Genomic DNA, 20,025 nt, shown 5'->3' on the forward strand with positions numbered 1-20,025 from the left:
TCAGAACCGGTTATGCTGATTGTTGAGTTCTAAACAAGTCTGATATTATAAAATGGTTTGATGCTTAGCTCTGCAAGAGGGAATTTCATTTAAAAGACTGAAGCAATGATATTTGAACCTATTCATCTTGAGGTTTTTTAAAAAATTGTAATAATCAGTGCTGTGTTTTTTTAAATTATAGAAATTTAATAAGGATAGCAGTAAGAGTCAGCTTGACTCTTAATGGGCATTTCAATTCAGTATTCTGTGATTTGGCTTTTGAGTCTGGGGAGTGTTAATTATTATTATAATTCATTATTTAATGAAATTTGTTTATGGAGATACTTTAGGGGCTTATCATCATCTTCAGAATATCTTTCAGGGAAATATAGCTGTGTTCTTGAAACAAATTACAAATGAGATCTTCATGTTATTAGAGGTATACAACAGAGAAAACTAGACTACACAATTATTCAACTCCCTAAGGTGATAGACTATTCTTTTGAATAAAAATAACTTTGGGGTTGTACATTTTCTGCATTAGAAGCTTATAGATTACTCTAAATTCCCATTTGTTAAAAACCAGAAAACTGGTCACATAGCTTATTTTCTTTTTAAGGACACAATTTTTTTTTTTATTTTTAATTTGGCTTATATAACTTACAGTAATTACTTTTTCTGTTTCTGATGTAAGGATCTTTATAACCAAAAATGTATATATATTTCTAGTGCCTGGCCCTGTACCAGTCAATTCTCTTCAAGGAACATCCTTTGAAAATAAGATCTTCTTGAACTGGAAAGAACCTTTGGATTCAAATGGAATCATCACTCAATATGAGGTACTGGGAGAATAAGGAAGTTAATTGAAATGTGGGTTGAGGGAGAGTAAAAGGAAAAAGTTGGAGAGAAATAATGGAAAATAAGTAAGTGAGGATTAGGGGATCAAATCATTTTTAGTACACCTCTGTTTTACTTTACAAATTCCTTGATCCCAAAATTGAGTTTCAAAACAAATATTGGATGGCACCTAGAATTTTCTAATTCTTAAAGTAAATGTGTTTTTGTTGTTGTTTTAGAGAAGCAGGATGGGTCTTTTCAAACAGACTTACTGATGGTTGTAAAGAATGAATTTTTATAAAATTAAGATACATTGTAATTAGGGGAGGCCATTGAATGTCAGGTGTTTCAGAATAAAGGATTACTTCCAAGACAGGAAAATATATTATAAACTTGACTATTCCAGAGATTCATCTCAATTTTGTTATAAATCATTATCTTATTTTTAAAGAGGAGAAGCTAAAAAGAAGAAAAGATCATTATAATTGCACAAATGTGTAGTTCTCTTCCTGCATAGTCAGTGTTGATTAGAGCATAAAATGTTTACATTTCTAGCGGCTACAGAGTGCATCATGGGAATGAGGATCATTAGGGCAGTGTCATAAATTGTGACCCTGTCAGCACACTCGAGTGCTGTTTACATGAAATCTGTTATGTGATTCGGACAAAGTATGGGGTGATGTTACTTACAACAAACATTTGTTGAACACTTCCTGTGTTTCATATACATTAAAATATATAACCATAAGATTGTGTATGTATGTGTACCCGTATTTAAGTAAATTAGTTTATCTTTTGATGGAAGAAAGTAGATGCACATTGGTACGGTCAGATATTTACCTCTAGGTATATCTATGGCCGGCTGGCCGGCTGGCTGGCTGGATGGGTGGATAGACAGACATTAGATATAGAATGACGGGGAAGTAACCATATCCAAGTGAGAAGGAAAAGAAGTTTAAGAAAAATGTGATTCACTCCACAGAGGTACCCTTGAATACTACCTTATGTAAAAGAGCTTTATTTAGATGATATCATGATATGTAATAGCAAATATATTTCTTAAAACAGGTCAGCTACAGCAGCATAAGATCATTTGATCCTGCAGTTCCAGTCGCTGGACCTCCCCAGACTGTATCAAATTTATGGAACAGCACACATCATGTTTTTATGCATCTTCATCCCGGAACCACCTACCAGTTTTTCATAAGAGCCAGCACAGTCAAAGGCTTTGGGCCAGCCACGGCCATCAATGTGACCACCAATATCTCAGGTACGCAAAGGAATAAAACGCAAACAGGATTGGTTTGTAATAGCATGTCCTAGAGAATCCTATATGCACTCAGGGTAGTCATCTCACTTATATAGCTAGCTATTCCTGATTGAAGGTTCGTTAAAGAATTCTGTGAATACTACTCCTGACACCAATATTACATTATATGTTCCCTGACTAGAATTTAAATAAAAACTTGAAACGAAGAATTATGTGAATACAGATTGTAATTGGTTATATGTCCAAAACCAAAAACATCTCAGTCACTTTCAGTTGACAGTGGTCCTTTTAAAAATGTCATTTTATCTTAATTAGAAGTATTTGAAAGTTCATTATGAATGCTAATAGACGTCACCTTTGAGGAGTTGGTAATTACGATGGTATCAGAAATCTGCTGTAAGTGGATTTTATCAAAAGAATGATGGCAGATCTTTGATCCACTGTTACAGTGCCACATACCTTGTCTCTCTTTTCCACTTTCCCTGACATTCTGATATTTTTAAGCGAATATGAGGAATTCGTTCTCTTAGAAATCTCACATAAATTCATCTAAATTTCAGAATGGTAATGTACAGGAGAACTTAAGTTGATAAACAAATACAGTTAAATTTCACATTATTTTATGCTCACAATTTCAGTTTGTAATTGACTAGATTATTTACAGATACGATTTCTTCTTCGGTCAAGTCATCAGTTAAACCTGATTAGATTCGGCCAGTAATTAGCATTGTCATATGCCCTAATTCTAATCTAGCTTATGTAATGTTTTATCTTAGTTATTTAAGATTATTGAAATAAATATATGTTATAGATGTAACATTTCTGTTTGGAAACGTTTTGAATATAAAACCTTAAAAAATTACATCATGAAAAATATTACCTATTCCAATATGAGCTATTTGATTTATTCTAACAAAAAAGAATTTTAAAATATCATCCATTATGTTAGAAAATAGCAGTGTATTAAAATTGCCAGTTCAATTCCTAATGGAACAATTCTAAATCACCCATTTAAAATATTTATTGAATCACTAGAAAATATGACCTGGTGATATCATTGTACAGTGAAACCTGTTTCCTGCCCTCCAGAATGAGCCATAGTGCTGTATTTGAATAAGATCCTTCAGTAGAGATAGTTACAAAATTACATGAACTTGTAAAACTTTGAACAAATGGGCATTGTCAAGAACCATATTTTATTATGGTTTAGACATAGTGTTCTTTATTGAATAAAAAATTTATAATTAAAGGCCAGAACACCCATCTAACATTTTCTTTGAATTATTTAACTGCAGTTTTACTTGAATCAACCTAGATACGTGGGTACTTGATTTGAACTTTAAAAACTTGATTGCAATCACTGTATCCTCAGAACATGTAGTAATCAAGCTAAGGCTAATAAAATTTATGGTTAGCGTGGTTCTCAGCATCACGTGAAATTTTAGGATAATTTATTGTTATTTATCCCTTGAGTACAGAAATTATATCCCTCAGCATTTTAAAAACAATTTAAATAAAAGTGAAATCAAGTTATTGGAGGCATGATGCTTGGAGGCATGGTATGTGGTGTGTTTTAATACACACACATATATATATATATATATATATAATCCACATGTATATACATATTGTATATATATAACATCTCTTAGATGTTATGTATGTAATTACCAACTCCTCAAAGGTGACGTCTATTAGCATTCATAAGAGATATCAGTGACATCTCTGATGTCACTGTTTCTTCCTTTCCTTCTGGACCATATTTTAAACAGATGATTGAAATATCTTTCTGAGCATTATCTTTGGCTTCAGACTTACCTTGCTTCGATGTATTTTTCTATCAATCTTTGTACAACATATATTTCTTTCCTAAAAAAATTTTTTAAAGATTTTATTTATTTATTTGACAGAGAGAGAGAGAGCACCAGCAGGTGGAGCGGCAGAGGGAGAGGGAGAAGCAGGCTCTGCACTGAGCAGGGAGAGCCCGATGTGGGACTCGATCCCAGGACACTGGGATCATGACCTGAGCAGAAGGCAGTCACTTAACCAACTGAGCCACCCAGAAGCCCCCTAAATTTTTTCAAAATCTAATATATTGTATTTAGTAGGATAAAGCCCAAACATCCATGCATGATTAACATTTGTGCCCCTTAATTTTATAGTTCCTTCCATCCACCACTCCTACCCATGAACCCAAAGTTCCAGGCCTCGCAGACTGCTTGCAGCTGTCATAACACAGTCTCCTTTCACGTGATGATGTCTTCAAATATTCTGTTTCCCATCTCTTGCATTTTATTGGATGCTTTCTTGTCTTGATAAGTTTTTACTGCCCTTTTAACATTCAGCTCAAGCATCGTCTAAACCCTGAAGTTGTCTCTGTTTCATTTTTCTAACTCCCAACCCTGAGTTAGACTAGTGGTTCTCCCAAGTGTGGTCCATAGACCAATAGCGTCAACATCACCTGAAAACTTTCTAGAAATGCACATTACCAGGCTCCTCCCTGGACCTATTGAATTAGAAACTCAAGGGGAAAAGGGCAGCAATCTGGGTTTTAGGAAGCCTTCGTGGGAGGGTATGTGCTATGGTGAGCGCTGTGAATTGTGTAAGACTTGAATCACAGACCTGTACCTCTGAAACAAATAATACATTATATGTTAAAAAAAGAAGAAGAAGAAGATGGCAGGAGGGGAAGAATGAAGGGGGGGAGTCAGAGGGGGAGACAAACCATGAGAGACGATGGACTCTGAGAAACAAACTGAGGGTTCTAGAGGGGAGGGGGGTGGGGGGATGGGTTAGCCTGGTGATGGGTATTGAGGAGGGCACGTTCTGCATGGAGCACTGGGTGTTATACGCAAACAATGAATCATGGAACAGTACATCAAAAACTAATGATGTAATGTATGGTGATTAACATAACATCCTAATAAAAAAAAAAAAAGGCCTTCATGGGCTTCTGATCTCACTAGTTTGAGAACCACTGTTTTAGCAAATGAACTGACTCCTCTTTAAGTCACCTAAAATTTGGCTATTATTTTTGTTGTTGTTGTTTAAGATTCTCACTCTTGATAAAATGTCAATCTATACTTTTAACTCTATAAATGTCAGAGACCATGTTTTGTCTTTATACTCACAGCACTTACAAAATGTGACACATTGTATATATTCAGTAAATACTCAATGAATGAATGAAATACTTTGAAATTTATATTAGATGCCATTTGTTTTCAGTTTCTCTGATACTGCACACATTTCACTGGTTATGTCCTCCCTAAAATAACCAAAAGCCATTTGGGGTTACTTTTTCACCCAGTTCAGGATTAGGGAGCCCTGTCCCCCACCCCAACCATTATCAAATATTTTGATATTTGATGAGTTTCTACTTTTCAAGAATCTGGCAACTAACGCACTACTTCATGCTAAATAAAAACTGCAGTTCCCATTCCCATTCACCACACTTCCTCGCTATGTTTCTGTGGCGGCCACGGTCCAGATACGAACACCGGGCAGTTCCACAACCTTTATATCGCACACAGCACCACCTCACCAGGCAGCCTCTGGCTCACTTCCTGCCCCCTCTGCCTCCACATCTCCATGTGCACATCCGTAACCAGGACTCCCCAGAGTCAGTGCTGTTCACCTGCCATCCCATCAATGCTTGGTTTCAAGGTCTCAGGAAACCAAAAGCCAAAGCACCTTCACAAAATGTTTGGCGTGTGTGTCCAAGTCGCCAGATGATAATTTAAATTTCAACAACAAATTGTGGCTTCATATCTGCTGCTGTATTAGGTTCCCAGGGTTAACATTCAGTAATATATGTTATTCTACAAACTGAGGTGCATTTTAGAAAATTAAATATGAAATTGGTTTTCCCCCATTCCAGATCATTTATTCATCCTGAACTGTGATATAATTCTGTTAATTGACAGCAGCTTTTTTCTTCTCTCATTAACCACTTACCAGCTCCAACTTTACCTGACTATGAAGGAGTGGATGCCTCTCTCAATGAAACAGCCACTACAATAACCGTATTGTTGAGACCAGCACAGGCCAAAGGGGCACCAATCAGGTAAGAGGGGGAAGATACGAGTAATAGGGCAAAATACCAGTAGGAGAGATTGCTTAGCGGTCGATATAGTCGTTCATTTCTAAGAGATGGTCATTTGACGATGACTTTCAGAAAGGTTTTATTTTTTGTTTTGTTTTGGTTTTGGTTTTCTTTTGGACAAAGCCTGCAGATAGACTTTTAAGAGTAAGATTTGAAGGGTTTTTTTTTTTTTTAAAGATTTTATTTATTTATTTGACAGAGAGAGACACAGCGAGAGAGGGAACACAAGCAGGGGGAGTGGGAGAGGGAGAAGCGGGCTTCCCGCGGAGCAGGGAGCCTGATGCAGGGCTCCATCCCAGGACGCTGGGATCATGACCTGAGCTGAAGGCAGATGCTTAATGACTGAGCCACCCAGGCGCCCCTTGAAGGGGGTTTTTGAGATATTCATGAACTGAACCACTCTCTGTACTCTTTGATTTAAGAGCATCGCTCTTTGATTTTTATTTTCTTCTAGTTCCATTTCATTCCACTTCCTCTGTCAATATCTATGGGATATGAGCTTTGAAGGTATTTGTCAGAAATAGAAGGGGAAAATAGCTCCTATCCAGTGCATTAAATCTGTTATAAATAATTTCATGTGAGTGCTTGAAAAATAGGAAGTTTTGAGGAAATAAAAAGAGATTAGTTATAATGAATGCAGCTTATTTGACCTTTTAATTCCTAAATTGTTGCTTCTCAGGAATTCCATAGTAAATATTAAATTCAATTTGTGATTTCCTTTCTCTATCCGATATTAAAATCTCTCATATTACCCTCATCTTGCAGACTATGAGCCATGTTGTTTTCAAGAATTGGTTTGAATTATTCCAATGATTTTAATTCTTCATATTTGTAATTAGATAAATGTCCAAAACTTAAGCAAGTTTCTGCATGAAACTTGTAGATCTTGTGGATACTTTTATTTTTATACTTCCCTTAAGAAGGGGCACCTTGGTGGCTCAGTTATTAGACGTCTGCCTTCGGCTCGGATCATGAGCCCCGCATCGGGCTCCCTGCTCAGTGGGAAGCCTGCTTCTCCCTCTCCCACTCCCCCTGCTTGTGTTCCCTCTCTCACTCTGTCTCTCTCTGTCAAATAAATAAATAAAATCTTAAAAAAAAAAAAGTAAGGCACAGAAATCAGTACAGATATTTCAGAACTGATTCATCTCAAGTTCTTTACACAAGTTCACTAAGAAAATAAAATTAATCTTTGTTCTGTGTATAAAATAAATACATTCAACCATCTGAGCACATAGGAACCATTCAAACAGTCCTATATCATAGGAAAGGAAGATTTTTTAAATTTAAAAAAATTATAATAAAAAATTAATAAAAGAACCTGAGTCCATAAAGAAAACTCCTTTCTGTTCTGTCTGACTAAAAATCTCGGGAAAACCATGCTGGAGAACAAGAGAGATGACTGAATACACTTGTAATACAAACACTTATGAAGCATGGGCTCCTTGAAAATGGAAAGTATGTATATCGTGCTGTTCATGAATCAGTGATCTGTGAGTGAGTCTGATTGCTGATCCAGAGGTGAAAGAAAAAATGCCTGCATTCAACATCTTTTTCTATTGACAAGTAATCAGGGTCATTCACATGTTGCTACGTGTGATAAAATTTACTTTCTAGGTTTTACTTTCTAGGTGCTTAGTTCTGCTACTGCTGTTTAAATGAGCTACCAGGTACTTGCATTTATCTTGTAAGAGTTAGATATTTGAGTGAATTCAACTTTACTTAATGTAAGTTGCACACACAGTGTATAATTATTATTGTACCCTCATGCTACATAATGTAACTTTCACTGGCTCTTTGTTCATTTAATCATTTTATGACACAGACATTAACTGACTGTGTATTATGTGCCTGGCACTGTGCTAAACTTTGTTTGTAAATCAAAGACAAAATGATCACAACAGAACACACAGCCTGTGCCCAGATTTGCCATGGAAGATTTGTCATGGACAATCAAAGGAGTGTCCTTTGCTCATAATTGGTGTTGAGGAACTTTGTTGAATAAGTGAGTATGTTATCAATGACATGTTTTGAAATCAAAAGTCTTTCTTTTACCTCATTTACATTTACTTATTACAAAATTTCTAATGTCCAAAAATTCATAGAGTCTGAACTAGTGGTTATGCAAAAATCATCCTTAATAATCCTATATCCTCTTTCTCTGACACAGAAATGTACTTCTTTATATTTGTTGGGAAGACATTTCACCTTCTCTGGAATTGATTCCAGTGGCTGAGAACTCCTAATTTTACATCATGGGAGATTAGTGCTCAAAAATTAATTTACAGGGGCGCCTGGGTGGCTCAGCCAGTTAAGCATCTGCCTTTGGCTCAGGTCATGACCCTGGGGTCCTGGGATCAAGTTCCGCATTGGGGTCCCTGTGCAGTGGGGAGTCTGCTTCTCCCTCTGCCTTCCCCCACTAGTGCTCCCTCTCTCTCTCTCCCTCTCTCTCTCAAATAAATAAAAATCTTTAAAAAATAAAATGAAAAAAATTAATTTACAACCGAGAATACTATAAGAAGAAATAATTAAATAATATATAAACAACTATTTTAAAAGAATGTTATTAACAGGAAAAAAAAAATCTGCTTTCCAACTAGTATTCTAATCCCATTTTGTCCATCTTTATTTTTTTACAATGACTTGCCCAGCTATCTGGGAATACCCATAGGTGGGGACCAGGTGGCAGGACCAGATTGGTCTTGTTGGGCAGTTTGGCCTCAGATGAGCCCTGCTTCCTTTGCTTTTTGAATCTTCCCAGGAGATAGTCCTGTCTTCTTTCCTCTGACCACATTCCTACCTTTGATATTGCTACCAGTAATTGGAGCCTTATCTTAAGGCTTATCTTGTCCAGTGCTCTAATTTCTTTGAAGATGAAGACCCAAATTGATGTAATCAATTTTCATAGCACTGTATTTATGTCCGATACTTCAAATCATTGATTGGCTGCCCATCACTTCTTCAGATTCTTGAAGCTATTTTACTTTTCAGCCAGATTCATATTTATGCCAGCCTATTAGAATCTCTTATCTGCTAATGCTTGTTGCCATTCCACTCGGTATGTGGCCCATCTTTTCCCCTCCCAATAAAAGCCAGACCTATTTACCACCTAGCTAAACCTCCTGAGATCTTACTTTACCATATTAGTAGCCTCTGCCAGACTGCACCTTACCATCCATTTGTCCCAAGTTCGGTGGAAATACCTAAGTCATTCTGCTCTGGTCTTCCTAATGTCAAACAAACTCCAATTCCTGAAGCCTCTATCATAGCACCTTGTTACAGAGAGTCTGTACATTGAGTTCCATTTAGTGTTATCAAGAAAGCCAAAGTTACCAATGGTTTCTATAAATTTATTAATCCCAATGACATTCAATATGCACCAGCAGCTGAACTGGATACTTGGAATAGAAATCCACATAAGGCAATTTAATATGTGCCCTAAACTGGGAATGGCAGACTCATAAATCAATGAACGATAACAATGCAGTATGCAGAAGTGAAATGACAGCAGTTAGAAAATGTGGTACTAGAGCTGAGTTTTGAAGGAGATGTAAGAATAAGCTCAGCCAAGGGTCACTTTGAAAAGAGGGGAGAGGTTGCTGAGAAGAGAAGACACAATGGTCCTCCCCAATAATTGTAAAGCGAATGATTGGGTATGTGGCCGTGTGGTGCATTCCAGAATTGCAAGTAGTTCAGATCATTGAGAGGGAAGGGTATGTGGGAGAAGAGAGGTTGGAGAAATAAGCAGGGGCCACAGGGAGAGGCTGTTCAGTGCCAGTCCAAAAACTGAAGGTGGCCACAGAACGACTGTAAGCAGAAGCTATTATGAGCAGTTTTATGTTCTTGGAAAGACCACTCTGATAGAAACATAGAGAATGAACTGGGAGTAACCCAGACTGAAAGCAGAATGGTCCCAACGAGAAGTGCTCTTGGGCCACATTCAGACAGAAGCAGTGGAAATGCACGTGGGGCTGTCACTCTTCCACAAGGCTTTACACAAGTCAGAGGGATAAAGCTTGATGAGAAGCTGAAGGGAATGGAGACTTTAGGGGAGAGATGATAGTAGTTTTTATTTTAGAAGGGGGAGCAAAGCAAAAAGTCATCTAAGAATTCAAGGTATTTTTTTGAGGTTATTAAGAAATGACAAATATTTTTATTTGTTGCGTTGGAGTGCTGTCCCAAATCAAAAAGAAGGCATACTCTCTTTGGAATGAGTTCTTTTGTATATTAGAAACTATAATATATGTTATAAATTTTTTGCAGTTCATTCTAAGGTATCATGATGTACACAGAGCAAATAATGTACACACCACTAAAAAATCCTGTTCTAAATAATTCAGCACTCAGTATCACCAACCACTTTGTTCTTCCGTTCTCCTTTAAGACTGGTCCTAAAGTGTCTACCCGCTAATGTAAACACGTGCAGTGCAATTCTGGCAAGTGTGGTCTTTTTGACAAAATTAAATTTTGAATATATAATTATTCTTAGGGCTGAACATTGCTGTCTGACTTACCTAGACCTTTGACTCTCCTTACCGACTTTTTAAGATCTATCCCTAAAACTGGCATCACTTGACAATCATTAGTATGATTCAGAACGAATATTACCCACATTTGGAACCAATTCCCTAAAATGCATAACTTTTTTGCTTTTATAAAAAAACATTTTCCATTTTTCATAGATGGATTCAAAGTCCAGCCTGAGCAGATATAATTATAAATTATAGTGCGTAGAATGTCCCACTTATTAAAAGATTGACCTGATGGAACATAGCAGCTGCATATTGCAAAAACACAAGGAAGAGTCCCTCAGTGGTGAACTCAGTTTACTATAAGATGGAACAAATGAATGTGTATTTAACTGCAGCATTTTCCAAATACAAGCTCTATCTATTTTAAGCTGCCAGGAAGCTACCTATTCTAGGGTAACTAAATGTTTATTTTGTAGGTAAAACCTAATTTTTCATTTTAAAACATTAACTACCATGTATTCTTAGTTAGGTAATTAGGAGATGTGAAAAGCAGTCAGAATCACCATTTCCTTGCAGCCACTCTGGAAAACGGTATGGAGTTTTCTCAAAGAGTTAAAAATAGAACTACCCTACAATCCAGCAGTTGTGCTACTAGGTATTTACCCAAAGAATACAAAAATACTAATTCAAGGGGATACATGCACCTTGATGTTTATAGCAGCTTTATCTACAATAGCCAAATTACAGAAACAGCTCAACTGTCCATTGACTAGTGAATGGATAAAGAAGATGCGGTATATATGTGTGTATACACACACACACACACACACATATGCACACACCACATCTTTATCCATTCATCTGTCAGTGGACATCGGGCTCTTTCCATAGTTTGGCTATTGTGGACATTGCTGCTATAACCATTGGGGTGCACATGCCCCCTTGAATCACTATGTTTGTATCCTTTGTATAAATACCTGGTAATGCAATTGTCTCCAGCCCTTTAGATGACTACAGCCCCAGCTAATAACTTGATTTTGACCTTATGAGAAATCCTGAGCCAGAACCATCTGGCTAGGGGGTGCCTGGATGGCTCAGTCGCTAAGCGTCTGCCTTCGGCTCAGGTCATGATCCCAGAGTCCTGGGATCGAGCCCCGCATCGGGCTCCCTGCTCCGCGGGAAGCCTGCTTCTCCCTCTCCCATTCCCCCTGCTTGTGGTCCTTCTCTCGCTGTGTCTCTCTCTGTCAAACAAATAAAATCTTTAAAAACATAAAAAGAAAAAGAACCATCTGGCTAAGCCATTCCCAAAGTTCTAACCCACAAAAACCATGCAGTATTAAATGTTTATTGTTTTGAGCCACAGTTCTAGGGTAATTTATTTTGCAGGAGGACATAACTGATGGAAGCACCCACATAGCTGAAGCCTTCTCTTCAGGTCTTTCCTTAAAGGGCACTTTATCACATAGGTCTTTCTTGACCACTGCATCTCAAATAGACATGTTCAATCCTATTATTCCTTATTTCCCTTATCCTGCTTTAGTTTTCTCTAGAGCACTGATCTTGACATATTGTGTAGTTTTTTAAAATTCATTTATTTGTATTTCCCACTAGAATGTAAACTTCATGAGAGCAGAGACTTTTACTATTGTGTTCATTACCCTGACCTCAGCACTTAAAATAGTACATGGCGGGGCGCCTGGGTGGCTCAGTTGGTTAAGCAACTGCCTTCGGCTCAGGTCATGATCCTGGAGTCCCAGGATCGAGTCCCGCATCGGGCTCCCTGCTCGGCAGGGAGTCTGCTTCTCCCTCTGACCCTCCTCCCTCTCATGCTCTCTGTCTCTCATTCTCTCTCTCTCAAATAAATAAAATAAAATCTTAAAAAAAAAAATAGTACATGGCATATATAGACACTCAGTAGATATTTGACGAATGAATGAATGGGCACTAGAGCTAAAAATACGATAGTCATTATCTTTAGCTATATGCCAGATAATATTTATAATGTAACATGTCAGTGATAAGCAGAATAAATGTTATAAGACAGTGGTTTAGGGCCTTTTTCAAACCCGGAATTCCTGAGAGATACCTCAGATGGTTTTCCTCAACGAATCTGTGTCATTATAATTTGTGGGTGAATTGAGGACTAAACTGAAAAAGCATCCCACTTGACTCTAACTGCTACCCCAACTTCATCCCTGTTACCTACCTCCACCTTTAGAATTACCTCCATTGGCTTTAGAAGACAGAACAACACTAAGTGAACTAGTCAGAGAGGTTTTGTAGCAGAAGTAGAAAAACTAGAAACTCTTTGACAGGATGTTTGGTATGTTTAGTAACAATGGTCATTCAAACTTGAAATGGAGAACATACAGCAGGAGCTAGTGAGAGCAAGAGTGGAGGGATGAAGTAAGAGGTGTGGTAAGATCTTAACCCTAGTGTAAAAAGTATAGATTTTGACATGGGAGGGCTCCACATAGTTTTGACAAAGTGAAAAGTTAGAGAAGAGTAGTTAATACTCAAAGTGCTGGCTTAGGAAAGTACCAACAGTTTGAAAAAATGGTTCTCTTTTGCATTCTCCATGAACAGTTCATGGCATTTAGAGAATACTCAAAAAAGACTGAAAAGATGGAGTGATGGGTGGATGGGTAAATGGATACATAGAAGTTTGGATGGATGGATGGGTGCCTGGAGTACATGAAGAAAAAAATGGGGGCAAGAAAACTAAATGAGTAATATGAATGTAAGGTTGTGGAAGCAGTGGGAATGAAAAGAAATGGAATATTGCAAGGGAGGTAGAACATGGTTAAAAATAGAACTTATTAAAGTTAATGCCAGGACTTTGAGCTTTGTTGATTCAGAAACTGATCCTTCCTCTTACAGAAATAAGGAGGTCCTGAGGGACATGGCTTGTGTGTTTAAGGAGTAAAGAGATGAAGCACAGGGAATATCATGGTCACCAAAACAATATTTAAGCCTTTACTCTGTAGGTCCTGAAAATGTTTGCGTTAGGGCCATATGAGCAACGGTGGCTGTGAGATCTTGGGAAGTCTGTTCATAAGAAAAATAGCAAAACACGGGAGCTAGGAAATTTCTCCTCAAGCTTTAAGGAGACATTTTAGATACAAAATGAGAGTGTACAATTGTATAATTCATTATTTGCTATCACTAAGAAGTTGCACTACCTAAAATTAAGACCAGATTCTCAAAGGTTTTACTTACAGGTTAAAAAAAATAAAAAGCAACAACAACAACAAAAAACATAGTAGGCTGTTGTAGGTAATTTTGGTTTCAAGTTTCAACAATCTTAAGCATGAAACCAAACAGGCTGTCTACCATATGTATCATATAATCACTTTTTGAGCTAATGGCAAAATCCCCTTATGTATTTTTTTTAAAGATTTTATTTATTTATTTGAGAGAGAGAATGAGAGACAGAGAGCACGAGAGGGAAGAGAGTCAGAGGGAGAAGTAGGCCCCCCGCTGAGCAGGGAGCCCGATGAGGGACTCCAGGATCATGACCTGAGCCGAAGGCAGTCGCTTAACCAACTGAGCCACCCAGGTGCCCTCCCCTTACGTATTTTTTTACAGTCTTGTAACTGAAGGAAAATTGTATGATGAGAAGTCATTGTTTGGCCTCCCAAAAAACTAAAAATGACTACATCCAAATGTCTAATCAAATTAAAGTATAGTGAAGTGAAATCATTTTTAGTTTTTTAACGTAAGGAAATCGTATTTTCAGCATCGAGTGAAGATTCATCATGCCAACATATTGATTTTTACTTAATTATAGAAATATTTTAAAACTTTAAAGGGAATGGGGAAATATGAAATAGGGGCAGAGTGAATACAACTATTGAGGCGGCTTTGGGATATTTTAAATTGCTAGAGTACTAAGCTCAAACAATATGTAGATCCAGCTAGAGTTAAGTACCATTCGGCAATTAGACAACCACAAGAGTGGAAAAGCACAGGCCTATTTCATGTAATCAGTCAAATCACTTCTAATTTGATTTCTCATTCCTTATTTTCTGTCCTTTAGTTAATTTGTATTGATAAATAAGAAAGTAGCAGGGAAAAAAACAGACTTTAAAAAAGTAGAAGTGTGTGGTTGGACAACAGCCTGCTCACACAGATTGATCAATGAAGGGAAGATAATTTCTTTAAAAAAATGAATTTTACAATTTTTAGTTTGGGGTTCCATCTCAAATTCAGTGAGATCTTTCCCCAAGACCAGATTGCACCTTTTCTTCTTTTAATCCTCCCCAGCATCGTCAGTTTGCTTTGCTCCTGATAGATGTGTAGAGACAAGCTATTTTGGACGAAGTTCCTTAATTTGTAATATACAACTTATGTCAATGTAAAAGAATTCGTTAAGACTATTTACTAGGTTTTCTGGATTTTTCTAGAGATATGAGTTCATGGATGAGGAATTTATTTTTTAAGGATTAGGTTAAATAATTAACAAGTATGAGTAATCATCATTATTGCCCACTAGGGCGAGAATATGATGTTAGACTTGCTTGGGGAGTGTGCCTGTGAACGCTTGTCTGCCTAAGAGCATGTATCCACAGGACATGCAGCTGTGTAACATACAAATATGGATTCTAAGCTGAAAATAAACAGAAAAAAAGTTGTTTGCTTAACACAGCATATGTCAGCTGTGATTCCTGTTTCTCTACAAGAGCTATGCTTACGTATTTCCTGTATTTTATTTTATTTTTTTAAAGATTTATTTATTTATTTTTAGAGAGATAGAGGAAGAGGGAGAGAGCAAGCACGAGCAGGGGAAGGGGCAGAGGGAGAGAATCTTTCAAGCAGACTCCCCGCCCAGCATGGAGCCTGATTGCGGGGCTCAGAGGCCCAACCGACTGAGCCACCCAGGCACCCCTATTTCATTTTAAAATTGACAATTGCCTGCTCCATGGACCCCTCAAAGAGCATGTATCCTGTCAGTAGCATTCCTAGGAGCTTAGGGACCCAACTTGGCAGAAGTACAGAGAATGATGGACTAGACGTGATTTCAGATAACACAGGCTTCTGCCTTAGTTGCTTGCCCAAATCTAGATTTCTGACATTAATACAATTTCTGTCCTATATCTAAAGGAAAGGACATAGATACCAAACTACCAAGTTCTTAGCAATATTTGAATGGAATATGGGAACTTGAAATGTTAGGAAGAAAAGAAAACCTTTATATAAAGCTTCTTTCTTTCTTTTTTTTTTTTTAAAGATTTTATTTTTATTTATTTGAGACCGAGAGAATGAGAGACAGAGAGCATGAGAAGGAGGAGGGTCAGAGGGAGAAGCAGACTCCCTGCCGAGCAGGGAGCCCGATGCGGGACTCGATCCCGGGACTCCAGGATCATGACCTGAGCCGAAGGCAGCCGCTTAACCAACTGAGCCACCCAGGCGCCCAAGCTTCTTTCTTTTAATCTATGAGGTCTTCTGGGGGCACCTGGGTGGCTCAGTCGTTAAGCGTCTGCCTTCGGCTCAGGTCATGATCCCAGGGTCCTGGGATCGAGCCCCGCATCGGGCTCTCTGCTCGGCCGGGAGCCTGCTTCTCCCTCTCCCACTCCCCCTGCTTGTGTTCCCTCTCTAGCTGTCTCTCTCTCTCTCTGTCAAATAAATAAAAAATAAAATCTTTAAAAAAAAAAATCAATGAGGTCTTCTGTTTGTAGGTATAAGAGAGTTTATATTAAGTTAGAATTCTAAACCAGATTCTAAAGCAATATAAAATTTTATTTTTAATTATCATAAATGCAAATTCAGTTTTTTCTCTCTCTGTCTCTCTTTTGGTATGTCCGTCTGTCTCTCTCCTCTCTCTGTCTCTCTCCTTCCTCTTTCTCTTTATAGAAGTTCATTAGAGAAAAGATTCTGTTCCTGTTGGAGAGTCATTCAGTGACTGTTGTCCCTATATAGAATGAGCGTATTTGCGTAGAGACAGCCCTACATACAGCTTATTTCTATTCAATTTACATAAGCGACCACAATGCATTTTTTCTTGATTTTCAGGGATTTTTAAATTCATTAAATACATATAAAATATATGAAGAATGCCAACTTTCTCAGGTGTACATTACCTAAGAAAAGTTTACCTGAAGAATATACTACAAAGAAAGAATAATATTAATATACCAGTTTCAGCAATTGGTTAAAAAAAAAAAAAAAGTTAATGATTAGGCAGACTTTCATTTTAAAGTTGCGTTATTTTTTCTTTGATTTCCTCTGTAAAATAATAGCTATTGTAGAGAAGTTTTAAGACTTTTAAGAAAGGTATTAGAAGGTTTAGGTTCAAGCTTTAGTAGGGCAAATGCCATCTGTTTCTACAGTTTGTACCATTTTATTATTAACAACGCTAGAAGAAGGAAGCAGTCTATTTCAGTGGCGAGGACAGATTTCTGTCCATCTGTGCCCGCGTTGCCGCATGCCACTCGCGCTTTCTGTCTGCATAACTCCGAGCCGGTGTTGATGCCGTGGCAAGGTCAGGAGGTGGGGAAGCCTGTCAGCACATTCTGTCTCTACTATGATGACAGCCCCACCCTGGTGCTTTGAGCCCCACCCTGAGGCAGACCAGGGCCTTTTGTACTATCATCTCAAAGGAAAATGTTAACTTTAAACATTGAAAAATATCAGACAAAGAACTTAATCCAGTACATGTCTCTCGTTATTGAGGTGGCTCATTTCTCAACATTAAAAAATGTGTAGAGTTCTGCGGTGACTTTTCTTACTTTTTTCCAGTTCCTTAGTACCTACGTTGAGTTGGGGGGAAGGAGAATCCACATGAAATTCTATTCTATTGCAAAATAGCTGGAAAAAAAGCATACAGTGGGTTAAGACTGACTTTAAAGACTTTGAAATGTTGCATGTTAATATTAAATACCTCTCTTTTTTTTTTTTGGAGAAATCTTAGTATGTAGAATCTCTAAATGTGTGCTTTTTTTTTTTTTTCTTTTTCCAAAAAGTGCCTATCAGATTGTTGTGGAGGAGTTGCACCCACACCGAACCAAGAGAGAAGCTGGAGCAATGGAATGCTACCAGGTCCCTGTTACATACCAAAATGCCCTGAGCGGGGGTGCACCATACTACTTCGCTGCAGAACTGCCCCCAGGGAATCTTCCCGAACCTGCCCCATTCACAGTGGGTGACAATAGGACCTATCAGGGCTTTTGGAACCCTCCTTTGGCTCCACGAAAAGGATACAACATCTATTTCCAGGCAATGAGCAGTGTGGAGAAGGTGAGCTTCCTCCAAAATTTGCTTTTTCACTGCTCTGAGGAAGAACTGCAGTTGAATTTTATAAATACTCAGTAGCATTTGTCAGGGAAAAAAAGAAGAAAGAAAGAAGGGGAAAGAAACACACCCGTGTGTAGGGGGTGTTGTTTCTGTTCTCAACAGTGTGTACAGTTTTGGGCAGACTGTCAGGCTGAGGCTCCAAGCCCGTTCCATGGCATGGGATTCCTGTTTCATAGTAACTGCCTCTCCTCGAGCCTTCCTCAGGAAAGCCCACAAGAACAATTGTGAGCAAAATGGTTTGAAAAGGTGGGTGTGCTGCTGCTGGGAACTCCAGCCCCAGTAAATACAGGCATTGTTCTGTCGTCTTTGCTCAGTGGTGGCACACTTCAGAAGATTAAATTTACTGCAGGATAAACAGAATACGTGTTCCACAGCGGGCTAATAAACCCTTATAAACTCTTCAGAGGGTACAAGCCAAATAGTAAATAACAAGTAACAATCCTCTGATTACAAAGTAATAGGGTGCCTGTGGTATATCTGACAGATCCTAAACAGAAGGCTGCCCGGAGATGGCAGGATGCTGTGCCATTAGAGAAGTCTGTTTTCCGTTTCCCCGCTTGCCCCTCCTTTTCCCATTTTGGACACAGTTGTTTTTGAACACTGCCGCTGATCCCAAATGAGTATTGAAGAGGAAGACACAACAGGAAGATAGAAACTACCAGTGGTTCCATATGGGGGGAAATAACCTGGGCTTTCATGGCTCATGCTGTTCTCTTTGAAAGATTTTCTTTCCCAAAACTTATTTAATATTTTTTTTCGGAAGGGGATAAGGAAAAAAAAATTCAAGAATAGAAAACTCACAATTTAAAATCCAATAGAAGACTATCATTTTTGTGTACTTGTAGCTAGATAGGAAATTTCTGGGTTTGGGTAATTGAATCCCTGAGGTGGGTTCCTGGGAGATGTTGTGAAGTAGGTGATATCCAATTGCAACAGGCATATTATACCTTGGAATAGTTAAGGTGAAAGACATAATCCAGTTGGCTTTTCTGCAGGGTCCATGAGAACTTAGGGTATCGACTGGCTGCTTTCAAATGAAAGCTCTCTCTTTCGCTTACCTAGATTCCTTTGCCAGTATATGGCAAAGGGAAATGCTACGGCATCTTCTAGGAGGTACTACTCCAAAGCCACGGGCTGCCCATGGTTGAGAACATTATTCTTGTCTCCTCTCTAGTTTATTTCTATGTAAGTGGGAGTCTTTGAGGCAGGTTGGCTGCCTGCTTCCCACATGCCCATCATTGCACATCACTGGCTGCTCAAAAAAGAGAAGACCATGGAAGTTATTATTCCATTCTGGGTATAAAGTAGCATAGCGGTAGAAAACATAGTTCTGCCTTTGGGTATTCATCTTTAGAGATGTGAGCAATTCCAGATTCACTTTTGTTCCTGGGTCCGTGGTATAAGAGGAGTGTTAATGAATGTCTTACTTACAAAGGATTTTCTCTGGCACTGTTTGAAAGCCTTGATATGAACGTTCTCTTCTAATTGTTGATATATCTACATGTGGTTTAATCAAAGTACAGAGTAACAACAATGTATCTCACAGTTATCTTGGCAAGTGGTTTCAAAATGGATGTGGTTCCTACCAGCAGAGACTGGAAATCCTGGTGAAATTAACAGCAGTTGCTTTTAGGAAATCAGAATCCCTTTGGGCCTTTGTGGGAATGTGGAACAGTCTCCTGGAGCAGACTGTAAAGGCCTCAAGTCACAATTAAGTAATAGAATGCAAAGTTTTATTTTTAACTACTAATTCCCCCTCAGTGCTTTGTTTTGTATAATTAAGAGGAAATGGTAAGCTCTTGGCTTTCAATATATGGAACTACTCAAGATGGAGTTACAAATACATCCTAAAAACAAATAGCTTTTGTTTTGTTTACTGGCTTTACCATCTTTTCCAACCTCCGGTATGTTCAAAGATACAAACTGAAGGAACTAAGTCCTGGAGGTGTGTGGTGTGGGCCTAGAAGTGCATTTCACCAGACAGTGCCACACTGCAACATTAAAAAGGAAGGAAGGAAGGAAGGAAGGAAGGAAGGAAGGAAGGAAGGAAGGAAGGAAGGAAGGAAGGAAGG

General features: G+C 38.2%; 1 protein-coding gene across 5 annotated transcripts in view; it reads left to right on the forward strand.

The window, feature by feature from the left end:
* The window catches only part of PTPRK (protein tyrosine phosphatase receptor type K), a 553,659-nt gene that overhangs the window by 437,059 nt on the left and 96,575 nt on the right, over positions 1–20,025 (forward strand). For all 5 annotated transcript variants that reach the window (XM_044917510.1, XM_044917509.1, XM_044917507.1 and 2 more), the window contains 4 exons: positions 709–818; positions 1,885–2,086; positions 6,047–6,152; positions 17,623–17,896. In XM_044917510.1, coding sequence (XP_044773445.1) covers positions 709–818; positions 1,885–2,086; positions 6,047–6,152; positions 17,623–17,896 — 692 coding nt within the window. The remainder of the gene's footprint in view (positions 1–708; positions 819–1,884; positions 2,087–6,046; positions 6,153–17,622; positions 17,897–20,025) is intronic.

The sequence above is a fragment of the Neomonachus schauinslandi genome, chromosome 8 (assembly GCF_002201575.2).
Source record: "Neomonachus schauinslandi chromosome 8, ASM220157v2, whole genome shotgun sequence".
NCBI classification, from domain to species: domain Eukaryota; kingdom Metazoa; phylum Chordata; class Mammalia; order Carnivora; family Phocidae; genus Neomonachus; species Neomonachus schauinslandi.